Source organism: Coregonus clupeaformis, chromosome 14 (assembly GCF_020615455.1).
Source record: "Coregonus clupeaformis isolate EN_2021a chromosome 14, ASM2061545v1, whole genome shotgun sequence".
Classification (NCBI taxonomy): domain Eukaryota; kingdom Metazoa; phylum Chordata; class Actinopteri; order Salmoniformes; family Salmonidae; genus Coregonus; species Coregonus clupeaformis.
The window spans coordinates 6982949-6997704 of record NC_059205.1 but is presented as its reverse complement, the minus strand read 5'-3'; the positions used below and the strand labels follow the sequence as shown (position 1 = coordinate 6997704).

General features: G+C 45.3%; 1 protein-coding gene across 13 annotated transcripts in view; it reads left to right on the top strand.

The window, feature by feature from the left end:
• The window catches only part of epb41l3b (erythrocyte membrane protein band 4.1-like 3b), a 90109-nt gene that overhangs the window by 40746 nt on the left and 34607 nt on the right, over positions 1-14756 (top strand). For 11 of the 13 annotated variants that reach the window (XM_041895509.2, XM_041895512.2, XM_041895507.2 and 8 more), the window contains exons 4-11: positions 2004-2108; positions 3774-3816; positions 4509-4584; positions 5533-5745; positions 7077-7164; positions 8581-8625; positions 9041-9193; positions 10184-10281. In XM_041895509.2, coding sequence (XP_041751443.2) covers positions 2004-2108; positions 3774-3816; positions 4509-4584; positions 5533-5745; positions 7077-7164; positions 8581-8625; positions 9041-9193; positions 10184-10281 — 821 coding nt within the window. Of the gene's footprint in view, positions 1-2003; positions 2109-3773; positions 3817-4508; positions 4585-5532; positions 5746-5784; positions 5841-7076; positions 7165-8580; positions 8626-9040; positions 9194-10183; positions 10282-14756 lie in introns of those variants that run through there. The other 2 variants (XM_041895511.2, XM_041895514.2) reach the window with 2 other exon arrangements.

The window sequence follows — 14756 nt, the reverse complement described above, 5'->3', positions numbered from 1 at the left end:
ACTCTCTCTCTCTCTCTGTCTCTCTCTCTCTGTCTCTGTCTCCTGTCTCTCTCTCTCTCTCTCTCTCGTGTCTGTCTCTCTCTCTCTCTCTCTGTGTCTGTCTCTCTCTCTCTCTCTCTCTCTCTCTCTCTCTCTCTCTCTCCTCTCTCTGTCTCTCTCTCTCTCTCTCTCTCTCTCTCTCTGTCTCTGCTCTCTCTCTCTCTCTCTCTCTCTGTCTCTGTCTCTGTCTCTCTCTCTCTCTCTGTCTCTCTCTCTCTCTCTGTCTCTCTCTCTCTCTCTCTCTCTCTCTCTCTCTCTCTCTCTCTCTCTCTCTGTCTCTCTCTCTGTCTCTGTCTCTGTCTCTCTCTCTCTCTCTTCTCTGTCTCTGTCTCTCTCTCTCTCTCTCTCTGTGTCTCTCTCTCTCTCTCTCTCTCTCTCTCTCTCTCTCTCTCTCTCTCTCTCTCTCTCTCTCTCTCTCTGTCTCTCTCTCTCTCTCTCTGTGTCTGTCTCTGTCTCTGTCTCTCTCTCTCTCTCTCTCTGTCTCTGTCTCTCCCTCCCTCTCACTCACTCACTCACTCACTCACTCACTCACTCACCAAGTCTGACTGAAGAGAAATCACTTTCCCTCGTAGCTCGACCTTTTTAAAATCAACATGCTGCTGTTTTTGCCTTGTTCTTATTGCCGTATCGAGGGGTGTTATCGAGGGGTGTTATCGAGGGGTGTTATCGAGGAGTTGGTGTCGTTAAGTGTCTTTTGTACCTTGCTTAGTGGCTGTTTTCTTTTAATATGGGTTTTTGCTATTGTAATCCTGAGCGCCAATCTCTTTATTGACAAGCTCGGGTTTTCATTGAACCTTTAAGAACAGCTATGGGCGGGGATCAGACTGATTCAGAGCCCAAATACAGTTATAATTACGTGAGCGCAGAATCATGTACCAGACCAGTTCCCATTTCATTTTGTCTAGAAAAATAACACCATCCTCAATGTGGTGAAGTGTCACCAGTGGAGCTGTGTCGGGGTGCTGCTGTGGTGTGACTGTGTTGGGGTGACTGTGTTGGGGTGACTGTGTTGGGGTGACTGTGTTGGGGTGACTTTCTGATTGTGCTAGGTTGAGGTTTGTGTTGGTGTGACATCGCCTCTGTTTAGTATCAGTCTGTCTGTGCTAACTGCCGGAAAGATGTTGTTCCTGCTGGTAGAAGTGTCTGTCGTAGCATCTTTAAAAGGCTTGTGAATCACACACAAGCATGTCAGATGTAACTCGTAAACACAGGGAGGAAAGAGAGCAGAATTATGCCAGGGCTCTGGGGGAGTGTGGGGAGGGAGGAGGGGAGGGAGAGGGGAGGGAGGAGGAGAAGGAGAGGGGAGGGAGAAGGAGAGGGGAGGGAGGGGGAGAAGGGGGAGGGAGAAGGAGAAGGGGGAAGGAGAGGGGAGGGAGAAGGAGAGGGGAGAAGGAGAGGGGAGGAGGAGGTAGATAACAGAGAGAGAAGAGGTAGATAACAGAGAGAGAGAGAGTAGGAGATGTCAGAACAGGAGAAGAGAGATGACAGATGTGGACTTCAGAACAGCAGGGAAGACGTCAGTGACAGGCTGTCTACATAATGTTTCACCCCTGCTCTTTGGTCAATTAACTACAGTCTCTACATTGATCCCAGTTAGCTGCACTGTAATGGTGTTGTTCGCTGAAGAACAAATAGTAATCAAGGTCAAAACTCGATTTTTAACTACAGATCATTTTTTTCCCAATTAAGATCAACTAGAGACAGGCATACTACTTGTAAAGAAGCATTGTATTGGGTATGCATTCTAAGTTATATGCTGGTGTAGTAGACATTAGTCTGGCTCATGGTCTCGTGATGAGGTAGCCCCAAGGGATTTTCCTCATGGTCTAATGGATGATGTTGTTTTCTCCCGTGGGGGACCCGGGTTCAGATCCCGCACCCTGACTGTGGAACATGTCGGGGTGCTTTCCAACAGTGTGAACTCTGACCCCTGTTGAATAACTGCTCTGTGTGTGTGTCTCCAGAAACGAGCCAGAGGCCAGGTGCTGTTTGCCAAGGTGTGTGACCATCTGAACCTGCTGGAGACGGACTACTTTGGCATCACGTACCGCGACGTGGAGAACCAGAAGGTAGAGGAAGAGACTCATCAAAAATGTCTGGCTGTGGTCTGTCTGTCTGTCTGTCTGTCGGTCTGTCTGTCTGTCAGGTCTGTCTGGGGTCTATCTGTCTGTCTGTTGTCTGTCAGTAGTGGTCTGTCAGTAGTGGCCTGTCTGTCTGTCTGTGGTCTGTCGGTCTGTCTGTCTGTGGTCTGTCGGTCTGGGGTCTGTCTGTCTGGGGTCTGTCTGTTGTCTGTCAGTAGTGGTCTGTCTGTCTGGCTGTCTGGCATCATGTACCGCGACATGGAGAACCAGAAGGTAGAGGAAGAGTATTATATATAAATATATCCAGGGCCCTTTTTGTTTATTCAGCATCTCAGTGCTGATCTAGGATCACTTTTATCTTTTAGATCATAATGAATAAGATCGCGTAGACACGGGGACCTGGTCTTAGATCAGCACACCTACTGTGAGATGTTTGTGAATATGGGCCCTGGTGTTGATAGACTGATAACAGTTCCCCCAGGGGAGTTTTCTTTCTTAGGGCAGTGGTAACGTGTCCTGGGGGTTTATTATGGATCCCCATTAGTTCCTGCCAAGGCAGCAGCTACTCTTCCTGGGGTTTATTATGGATCCCCATTAGTTCCTGCCAAGGCAGCAGCTACTCTTCCTGGGGTTTATTATGGGTCCCCATTAGTTCCTGCCTAGGCAGCAGCTACTCTTCCTGGGGTTTATTATGGATCCCCATTAGTTCCTGCCAAGGCAGCGGCTACTCTTCCTGGGGTTTATTATGGATCCCCATTAGTTCCTGCCAAGGCAGCAGCTACTCTTCCTGGGGTTTATTATGGATCCCCATTAGTTCCTGCCAAGGCAGCAGCTACTCTTCCTGGGGTTTATTATGGTTCCCCATTAGTTCCTGCCATGGCAGCAGCTACTCTTCCTGGGGTTTATTAAGGATCCCCATTAGTTCCTGCCAAGGCAGCAGCTACTCTTCCTGGGGTTTATTATGGATCCCCATTAGTTCCTGCCAAGGCAGCAGCTGCTCTTCCTGGGGTTTATTATGGATCCCCATTAGTTCCTGCCAAGGCAGCAGCTACTCTTCCTGGGGTTTATTATGGATCCCCATTAGTTCCTGCCAAGGCAGCAGCTACTCTTCCTGGGGTTTATTATGGATCCCCATTAGTTCCTGCCAAGGCAGCAGCTACTCTTCCTGGGGTTTATTATGGATCCCCATTAGTTCCTACCAAGGCAGCAGCTACTCTTCCTGGGGTCCAAACATATTAAAGCACTTACAGTACATATAAAACAAAAGATAAAACAGTACATCATATAACATTATTACACCACTACATATCTACAATTCAAAATGTTTAATACCACCATACAACAATATCACAGTGTATGTGTATGTGTCTGTACCTTTTTTGTGTGTCTCTTCACAGTCCCCGCTGTTCCATGAGGTGTATTTTTACCTGTTTTAAAAAAATCTGATTCTACTGCTTGCATCAGTTACCTGATGTGGAATAGAGTTCCATGTAGTCATGGCTCTGTGTAGTACTGTGTGCCTCCCATAGTCTGTTCTTGACTTGGGGACTGTGAAGAGACCTCTGGTGGCATGTCTTGTGGGGTCTGTGTGTTAGATAAATGGTCATTCATTGATTAATGAATAGATCATTGCTAATTTGCCTCTCTCTCCAGAACTGGCTGGACCCTAACAAGGAACTGAAGAAGCAGATAAGGAGTGAGTTGTCCGATAAATACTGCACTATACTATACTGCACTATACTATACTATACTGCACTGCACTATACTACACTATACTATACTATACTGCACTATACTATAATATACTGCACTATACTATACTATACTATACTATACTATACTGCACTATACTGCACTATACTATACTATACTATACTATACTATACTATACTATACTATACTATACTGCACTACACTACACTATACTATACTACTCTATACTACTCTATACTAGACTATACTATACTATACTATACTATATATATAATATATATATATAAAAATATAAGCCATTTAGCAGACGCTTTTATCCAAAGCGACTTACAGTCATGTGTGCATACATTTTTGTGTATGGGTGGTCCCGGGGATCGAACCCACTACCTTGGCGTTACAAGCGCCGTGCTGTACCAGCTGAGCTGGTACACTGCACTTCAACTCAACTCTATCTTCTGTTCATGTACTAATAGCCCAGTTGAGTCATGATGAAACACTTTTAAGAAGCAACAACTGAACTTGATCGTGGTTGGACGTTGTAATTGTGCTTTTTCCCATGCTAGAATCAACACCTTGTAAGGGATTCACTGCTGTTCACCGGGCCTCTTTTTAAATCCCAGTTCATCTAGCAGATGTTTGCATTATATTCTGATTCTATGCTTTATTGTTCTGCAGCTGGCCCCTGGAACTTTGCCTTCAGCGTCAAGTTCTACCCCCCAGACCCTGCACAGCTGTCTGAAGACATTACCAGGTAAGCTGAATGGAGCGACTGCGCTCTCAAAGCCTCTGAAATACAGTATTTGCTATTTATGGTATAATACTGTCATACTGGCATCTCCCACTCTCACCTGGCCTCTTTCTCTCTCTCTTACTGTTGGTCTCTCTCTACCTTTCTCTCTCTCTCTCTCTCTCTCTCTCTCTCTCTCTCTCTCTCACCTTTCTCTCTCTCTCTCTCTCTACCTTTCTCTCTCTCTCTCTCTCTCTCTCTCTCTCTCTCTCTCTCTCTCTCTCTCTCTCTCTCTCTCTCTCTCTCTCTCTCTCTCTCTCTCTCTCTCTCTCTCTCTCTCTCTCTGTCTCTCTCTCTCTCTCTCTCTCTGTCTCTCTCTCTCTCTCTCTCTGTCTCTCTCTCTCTCTCTCTCTCTCTCTGTCTCTCTCTCTCTCTCTCTCTCTCTCTCTCTCTCTCTCTCTCTCTGTCTCTCTCTCTCTCTCTCTCTGTCTCTCTCTCTGTCTCTCTCTGTCTCTCTCTCTCTCTCTCTCTCTCTCTCTCTCTCTCTCTCTCTCTCTCTCTCTCTCTCTCTCTCTCTCTCTCTCCTCTCTCTCTCTCTCTCTCTCTCTCTCTCTCTCTCTCTCTCTCTCTCTCTCTCTCTCTCTCTCTGTCTCTCTCTCTCTCTCTCTCTGTCTCTCTCTCTCTCTCTCTCTCTCTCTCTCTCTCTCTCTCTCTCTCTGTCTCTCTCTCTCTCTCTCTCTCTCTCTCTCTCTCTCTCTCTCTCTCTCTCTGTCTCTCTCTCTTCTCTCTCTCTCTCTCTCTCTCTCTCTCTCTCTCTCTCTCTCTCTCTCTCTCTCTCTCCCCCTCCTCTCTCCCTCCCTCCCCGCTCTCTCTCCCCTCGCTCTCTCTCTCTCCCCTCGCTCTCTCTCTCTCCCCTCGCTCTCTCTCTCTCCCCTCGCTCTCTCTCTCTCTCTCCCCTCGCTCTCTCTCTAGGTACTACCTGTGTCTCCAGCTGCGTGATGACATGGTATCCGGTCGTCTCCCCTGTTCCTTTGCCACCCACACCATACTGGGCTCCTACACGGTCCAGTCAGAGCTGGGGGACTACGACCCAGAGGAGACGGAGTACAACAGTGAGCTCCGCTTCGCTCCCAACCACACCAAGGAACTAGAGGACAAGGTCATGGACCTACACAAGAACTACAAGTATGTCCGGCTATAGATTATCTATAAATCGAGCTATCTATAAGTCTGTCTGTCTGTCTGGAGGACAAGGTCATGGACCTACACAAGAACTACAAGTATGTCCGGCTATAGATTATCTATAAATCGAGCTATCTATAAGTCTGTCTGTCTGTCTGGAGGACAAGGTCATGGACTTACACAAGAACTACAAATATGTCCGGCTATACGTTATAGATCCATACGTCTATCTGTCTGCCTGTGTCTGTACCCATTTTAGCTCATTCTCTGATAAGGAGCATGTTCTTTATTATATAGTAATAGAGAACATCTCTGAACCCCATAGTTACAGGACTCAGTTTTAAACATCTCAAACCCCGTAGTTACGATGGTTCTAGAAACTCTCAGAACCCATTTACAATAGGAGTGTACTAGAGATCTCTCACCCCATTTACTATTCTGAAACATCTCTAACCCCATGTTATAGGATGTATCACATCTCTCCCCATTTCAGACATGATTACTAGACATCTCTGACCCCATTTCACTGGAGTGTAATGAACATCTCTAACCCATGTTACATAGGAGTGTACTGAGAACAACTCTCGACCATTTAACTAGAGTGTACTAGAAACATCTCTACCCCCATAGTTACAGGACTAGGAGTTAATAGAGAACATCTCACCCATAGTTTTCAGGACATGAGTGTACTAAGCATCTCTACCCCATGTTCACTAGTTAATGAACTCTCACATAGTTACGGACATGGTTACTAGAGCATCTCTAACCCCCATGTTACAGGACTAGGAGTTAATGAACATCTCTGAACCCATGTACACATGAGTTACTATTCTACCCCCATGTTACAGAACTAGAGTTCTGCATCTACTGAACCCCCATAGTTACAGGACTAGGAGTGTAATAGAGACATCTCTGAACCCCATAGTTACGGGACTAGGAGTGTAATGAAACATCTCTAACCCCATAGTTACAGGACAAAGAGGTGTAATGGAGAACATCTCTGAACCCCATGTTACAGGACTAGGAGTGTAATAAACATCTCTGAACCCCATGTTACAGGACTTGTAATGGAGAACATCTCTGAACCCCATAGTTACAGGACTAGGAGTGTAATAGAGAACAACTCTGAACCCCATAGTTACAGGACTAGGAGTGTAATAGAGAACATCTCTGAACCCCATAGTTACAGGACTAGGAGTGTAATAGAGAACATCTCTGAACCCCATAGTTACAGGACAAGGAGTGTAATGGAGAACATCTCTGAACCCCATAGTTACAGGACACGGAGCTCAGCCTCTACCTCTACTGATCTTATGCCTGATGTCTGTTTTCAGAGGGATGACGCCAGCTGAAGCAGAGTTGCACTTTCTGGAGAATGCCAAGAAACTGTCCATGTATGGGGTAGACCTCCATCACGCTAAGGTACACACACACACACACACACACACCTACACCACACACACACCAAACACAGATACACACAAACACACCGAACACACACGCCTACATACACACACACACACACACACACACCACACACACACACCATACACACACACACACACACACACACACACACACACACACACACACACATACAAATGTGAATTAAATCCTCTGAGCTATAATATATCTCCCCATATTACAGTGTACATGGGAAAGTTCTGTTTTCACTTCACTGCTTTTGTCAGAGGCACTCTGCTAATCCTTCCAATGCACCGCTGCTGTCTCAGTGACGTCAGTACCATGCTTAACACCAACACTGGGCTGTTACTTCAAATGTCTGGATGTGCTGGGCAGCCAACTGCCACTGCTCTAGCTGGACTGCTGACTGACCGTTACCATCTCTGCTAGCTTCACTGACTCCATGAGGCTCTGCCTTAGCAGGACTGCTGACTGACTGTTACCATCTCTGCTAGCTTCACTGTCTCCATGAGGCTCTGCCTTAGCAGGACTGCTGACTGACTGTTCCCATCTCTGCTAGCTTCACTGACTCCATGAGGCTCTGCCTTGGATTGGCTTGACTTGGCTCCCTTGAGGAGATTCTGTAGGATAATCTCCTCTGTCTTAATGACGTGTTTGATTTGATTAATCTCATTGGGCAGACAGACCGCTGGAGAGAGAGAGACAGTCAGATAGATAGTCAGATACAGGCAGACAAAGAGACGGACAGACAGACAGACTGATGTAGAGAGAGACAGACAGATGGAGAGACAGATGTAGAGACAGATAGAGAGAGACAGACAGATAGAGACAGACAGACAGATAGAGACAGACAGACAGATAGAGACAGACAGACAGATAGAGACAGACAGACAGATAGAGACAGACAGACAGATAGAGACAGACAGACAGATAGAGACAGACAGACAGATAGAGACAGACAGACAGATAGAGACAGACAGACAGACGGAGAGAGACAGACAGACGGATAGAGAGAGACAGACAGACAGACGGAGAGAGACAGACAGACAGACGGAGAGAGACAGACAGACAGACGGAGAGAGACAGACAGACATACAGACAGACCAGGCCAGCAGCAGCAGATTACCAGGATAACACACCACTCATTTCAACACATTGAAACCGTCACTGTTAATCCCGATGGCAGATACTGTCTGTTATCACAAGCACTTTGAACAGTGAAATTATCCCATCTAGGTGAGACCGATAAAGATGATGGTCCGTTCAAAGAGTCAACTAAAGGAGGAATGAGGTTGCCTAGTGCACTTTGAATACAGATTTGTTTAGTCGATAATATTCCATTTGACTAGTTGAATCAGATCAGAGTCAGCATTTGTTGTGTTCTCTCTCCTCTCATTAAAACCACCTGGCTAGTTGGTAGGAAGCCTGTTTGAGTGTTTGGCTCCAGCTAAAGGCGAGGTAAGAGGCTGCTGCATCGTGTGGTGTGTTTCTGTGTTTGTTTAATGCACGGCTTAGCGGTCATCACGCTAGCTTGTGGCTTGTTGTACCCATCATCACTCTCCATTGCTAAGTGGAACGTAATGTTTCCCACTTTCCTCCTCAGACCCTAGACACACCCTCTCCCTTACATCATGTAGAGTAGGAGATGCCCGTTATCCTCCTGACTGACTGTCCATAGCCATTTACCATCAGAACCCTTGCCAATGCTTGTCCCATACTGGACCATTCCTCCCTCCACAACTGTAGTGTGTGGAGAAGAATCACTGTCTTCCTGACGTTGTGATTCTGTTAATACTTTCTGTGATTCCTTTGTGAAGTGGTTTTGATGGCGTACTGGAACTCATTCATTGTATACTAATCGGGTGCGTTGCAGGACTCTGAAGGCATAGAGATCATGCTAGGAGTGTGCTCCAGTGGTCTCCTCATCTACAGAGACAGACTGAGAATCAACCGCTTCGCCTGGCCCAAGGTCCTCAAGATCTCCTACAAGAGAAACAACTTCTACATCAAGATACGCCCCGGAGAGGTAAACACACCAACAACAACAACAACAACAACTGTGTATCTGTTACAAACCGGGTCAGGAGTTTTACCATGTGACCTGACCAGGAGAAACTATGGCCTGGGGCCTAGACAGACTACTCTATGGCCTGGGACCTAGTCAGACTACTCTATGGCCCGGGGCCTAGTCAGACTACTCTATGGCCCGGGGCCTAGTCAGACTACTCTATGACCTGGGGCCTAGCAGACTACTCTATGGCCTGGGGCCTGTCAGATCTCTCTATGGCCTGGGGCCTAGTCAGACTACTCTATGGCCCGGGCCTAGTCAGACTACTCTATGGCCTGGGGCCTAGTCAGACTACTCTATGGCCCGGGGCCTAGTCAGACTACTCTATGGCCTGGGGCCTAGTCAGACTACTCTATGACCTGGGGCCTAGTCAGACTACTCTATGGCCCGGGGCCTAGTCAGACTACTCTATGGCCTGGGGCCTAGTCAGACTACTCTATGGCCCGGGGCCTAGTCAGACTACTCTATGGCCTGGGGCCTAGTCAGACTACTCTATGGCCCGGGGCCTAGTCAGACTACTCTATGACCTGGGGCCTAGTCAGACTACTCTATGGCCTGGGGCCTAGTCAGACTACTCTTGGGGGCCTGTCAATTCTATGGCCTGGGGCCTAGTCAACTACTCTATGGCTCTTCAGACTCTCTTGCCTATCAGACTACTCTATGGCCTGGGGCCTAGTCAGACTACTCTATGGCCTGGGGCCTAGTCAGACTACTCTATGGCCTGGGGCCTAGTCAGACTACTCTATGGCCTGGGGCCTAGTCAGACTACTCTATGACCTGGGGCCTAGTCCGACTACTCTATGGCCTGGGGCCTAGTCAGACTACTCTATGGCCCGGGGCCTAGACTACTATATATTTAAGGACAGGAATTGCTTCTGTTCTGATATGATCACCACCTCTCTCTCTCTTTTGAGACACTTGTAACATCAATATCTCTTCCTCTTGCAGTTTGAGCAGTTTGAGAGCACGATTGGCTTCAAGCTCCCCAACCACCGTGCAGCCAAGAGACTGTGGAAGACCTGTGTTGAGCACCACACGTTCTTCAGGTAAGAGATGCACTATGTTTTGTAGCCTGTCCCTGTAATATAATACATACAGTGCCTTCAGACAGTATTCATACTCTTTGACTTATTCCACATTTTGTTGTTACAGCCTAAATTCAAAATGTATTAAATATATTTTTTTTTCTCACCCATCTACACACAGTACCTCATAATGACAAAGTGAAAACATGTTTGTAGAAATTTCAGCAAATTCATTGAAAACTAAATGCAGAATTATCAAATGTACATAAGTATTCACACCCCTGAGTCAATGTTAGAATCACCTTTTGGCAGCAATTACAGCTGTGAGTCTTTTAAGAGCTTTCCACACCTGGACTGTACAATATTTGCACATTATTCTTTTAAAAAATTCGTCAAGCTCTATCATGTTGGTTGTTGATCATTGCTAGACAACCATTTTCAGGTCTTGCCATAGATTTTCAAGCCGATTTAAGTGAAAACTGTAACTAGGCCACTCCGGAACATTCAACGTTGTCTTGGTAAGCAACTCCAGTGTAGATTTGGCCTTGTGTTTTAGAATATTATCCTGCTGAAAGGTTAATTCGTCTCCCAGTGTCTGGTGGAAAGCAGACTGAACCAGGTTCTCCTCTAGGATTTTGCCGGTGCTTAGCTGTATTCTATTTCTTTTTATCCTAAAAAAACTCCCCTAGTCCTTGCCGATGACAAGCATACCCATAACCTGATGCAGCCACCACCATGCTTGAAAATATGAAGGGTGGTACTCAGTGATGTGTTGTGTTGGATTTGCCCCAAACGTAACGCTTTGTATTCAGGACAAAAAGTTCATTTCTTTGCCACATTTTTTGCAGTTTTACTTTTGTGCCTTATTACAAACAGGATGCATGTTTTGGAATATTTTTATTCTGTACAGGCTTCCTTCTTTTCACTCTGTCATTTAGGTTAGTATTGTGGAGTAACTACAATGTTGTTGATCCATCCTCAGTTTTTTCCTATCACAGCCATTCAACTCTGTAACTGTTTTAAAGTCACCATTGGCCTAATGGTGAAATCCCTGAGGGGTTTCCTTCCTCTCCGTCAACTGAGTTAGGAAGGACGCCTGTATCTTTTGTAGTGACTGGGTGTATTGATACTAGGGCTGTCCCCGACTAAAGTTGTATGTTTATTCGACCAATCGATTGCTCAACATTTTTTAAGTTGTATATTTTTCCATATATAGCCACACCCTATGTGTTTTAATAAAATCAACTATATGTATTGAGCTTGTCTGATGCTTTAAGCTTACGGTTTGATGCCTCAAGAGGGCGTCAGAGATCTAGATAACCAGAAGAAAACAAACATTAACCTGACCCAACTATTCTCCTCCCGCTTTCGCAGATTCTGCCATTACTCTCCTGAAGATGCCGGTAATAGGCAACCTTTCTCATGTGGACGTGGCCAATTTGTCTTACCATTTCTACCGATCTGCCTGCCAGTTATGGTTTTCATATGCACATTTTCGTGAAACAGTGTCATTTAATTTTTAATAACGTCTTCATATCTCAAAATCATTGTCATGTGGTTAATCAAAATTCTATCCAAATCTAAATGAAAATGATACAAATCTAAAAGTAACTTCTATTGCCATTATCAACTATGTAAAAATAGCCTACATAAAGCCAGCAAATAAAACCATTGCCGCCTGCAGGTAGAAAATATCCTGATAAAAATAAATATCCTATAAATGACATTGGCTACACATGGCCTGTCTGCAAGGAACTGGAAACATTGTATCAACTATTAACTTGGGTCCAGCCTGAAGCTCCTTGAAACATTGTATAATATATTCTGGGCCCTCAGAGTTTCCTGCACCAGTGAGCTCAGGACAGACACAGCTGTAGGCTATTTGGGCAAGGGATAAGAAACAGGGCTTGACTTGGGCAGCAGCTCACCGGAGCTGAGTATTTACATTTACATTTTAGTCATTTAGCAGACGCTCTTATCCAGAGCGACTTACAGTTAGTGAATACATTATTTTTTTATTTTCCATACTGGCCCCCCATGGGAATCGAACCCACAACCCTGGCGTTGCAAACGCCATGCTCTACCAACTGAGCTACATCCCTGCCGGCCATTCCCTCCCCTACCCTGGACGACGCTGGGCCAATTGTGCGCCGCCCCATGGGTCTCCCGGTCACGGCCGGCTACGACAGAGCCTGGATTCGAACCAGGATCTCTAGTGGCACAGCTAGCACTGCGATGCAGTGCCTTAGACCACTGTGCCACTCGGGAGCATACCGAGTACCGGCACCTCACATTTTCTACTGCTTGAGCTCCTGTTCCTCTTATAGAATATTAGCTCATAAGTATTGTGGAGCTCCTGCACCTAAATATAAACAGTACCAGCCCCCAAAATGAGTAATAGAACCTATTTCAGTCCAAGGCTACCACTGATAATCAGGTAGGCCTATTTTATGACGTTTCCACTGGATCAGAGCATTACATTTTTCATTTTCACGCTGAGTGGTTATTGAAAGGGAGAGAGCTGGAAAGATTTTTCGAATACATTGAGGAACTATTGTAATTCTCAGTGGATGTAAAAACAGACTTTGTTTGCTTGCTGTTTGAGCTGAAGAAAACATTACTTTGAGAAGCTCCACAGGTCATTAGTGGTGGTGCGTTAAGGGTTTTTCTTTATTTTTACTATTTTCTACACTGTAGAATAATAGTGAAGACATCAAAAGTATGAAATAACACATATGGAATCATGTAGAAACCAAAAAAGTGTTAAACAAATCAAAATATATTTTATATTTGAGATTCTTCAAATAGCCACCCTTTGCCATGATGACAGCTTTGCACACTCTTGGCATTCTCTCAACCAGCTTCACCTGGAATCCTTTTCCAACAGTTTTGAAAGGAGTTCCCACATATGCTGAGCACTTATTGGCTGCTTTTCCTTCACTCTGCGGTCCGACTCATCCCAAAGCATCTCAATTGGGTTGAGGTCGTGGGATTTTGGAGGCCAGGTCATCTGATGCAGCACTCCATCACTCTCCTTCTTGGTAAAAATAGCCCTTACACAGCCTGGAGGTGTGTTGGGTCATTGTCCTGTTGAAAAACAAATGATAGTCCCACCAAGCCCAAACCAGATGGGATGGCATATCGCTGCAGAATGCTGTGGTAGCCACGCTGGTTAAGTGTGCCTTGAATTCTAAATAAATCACAGACCGTGTCACCAGCAAAGCACCCCCACACCATAACACCTCCTCCTCCATGCTTTACGGTGGGAACTACACATGCGGAGATCATCCGTTCACCTACTCTGCGTCTCACAAAGACACGGCGGTTAGAACCAAGAATCTCAAATTTGGACTCATCAGACCAAAGGACAGATTTCCACTGGTCTAATGTCCATTGCTTGTGTTTCTTGGCCCAAGCAGGTCTCTTATTATTGGTGTCCTTTAGTAGTGGTTTCTTTGCAGCAATTCGACCATGAAGGCCTGATTCACTCATTCCCCTCTGAGCAGTTGATGTTGAGCTGTGTCTGTGACTTGAACTCTGTGAAGCATTTATTTGGGCTGCAATTTCTGAGGCTGGTAACTCTAATGAACTTATCCTCTGCAGCAGAGATAACTCTGGGTCTTCCATTCCTGTGGCGGTCCTCATGAGAGCCAGTTTCATCATAGCACTTGATGGTTTTTGCGACTGCACTTGAAGAAACTTTCAAAGTTCTTGAAATGTTCCGTATTGACTAACCTTCATGTCTTAAAGTAATGATGGACTGTCGTTTCTCTTTGCTTATTTGAGCTGTTATTGCCATAATATGGACTTGGTCTTTTACCAAATAGGGCTATCTTCTGTATACCACCCCTACCTTGTCATAACACAACTGATTGGGTCAAACGCATTAAGAAGGAAATAAATTCCACAAATTAACTTTTAAGAAGGCACACCTGTTAATTGAAATGCATTCCAGGTGACTACCTCATGAAGCTGGTTGAGAGAATGCCAAGAGTGTGCAAAGCTGTCATGAAGGCAAAGGGTGGCTATTTGAAGAATCTCAAATATAGAATGTATTTTGATTTGTTTAACACTTCTTTGGTTACTACATGATTCCATATGTGTTATTTCATAGTTTTGATATCTTCACTATTATTGTACAATGTAAAAATTGTAAAAATAAAGAAAAACCCTTGAATGAGTAGGTGTGTCCAAACTTTTGCCTGGTAGTCTATATCACCAGTAGTAGTTTTATATGCATATGCCTTCATTTGCACACAGGCAACCTATAGGCCACTTCTATGTGTGCGCGTCCTTACTCAACATTGACAGGAGCGCTCCAAAGAAAAGACAACGACTAAACTGACAAAACTCATTAACGGAATGAAATAAATAAACCAAAACTTGTTTCTCACAAGTGTAGCAGGTTGTGCGCTCTGCAAACAGTGTGTCCACTCAGACAGTGAGAACGGGAAGACTGGAATAACAATATTGAATGCATTAAAATAAATGACCGT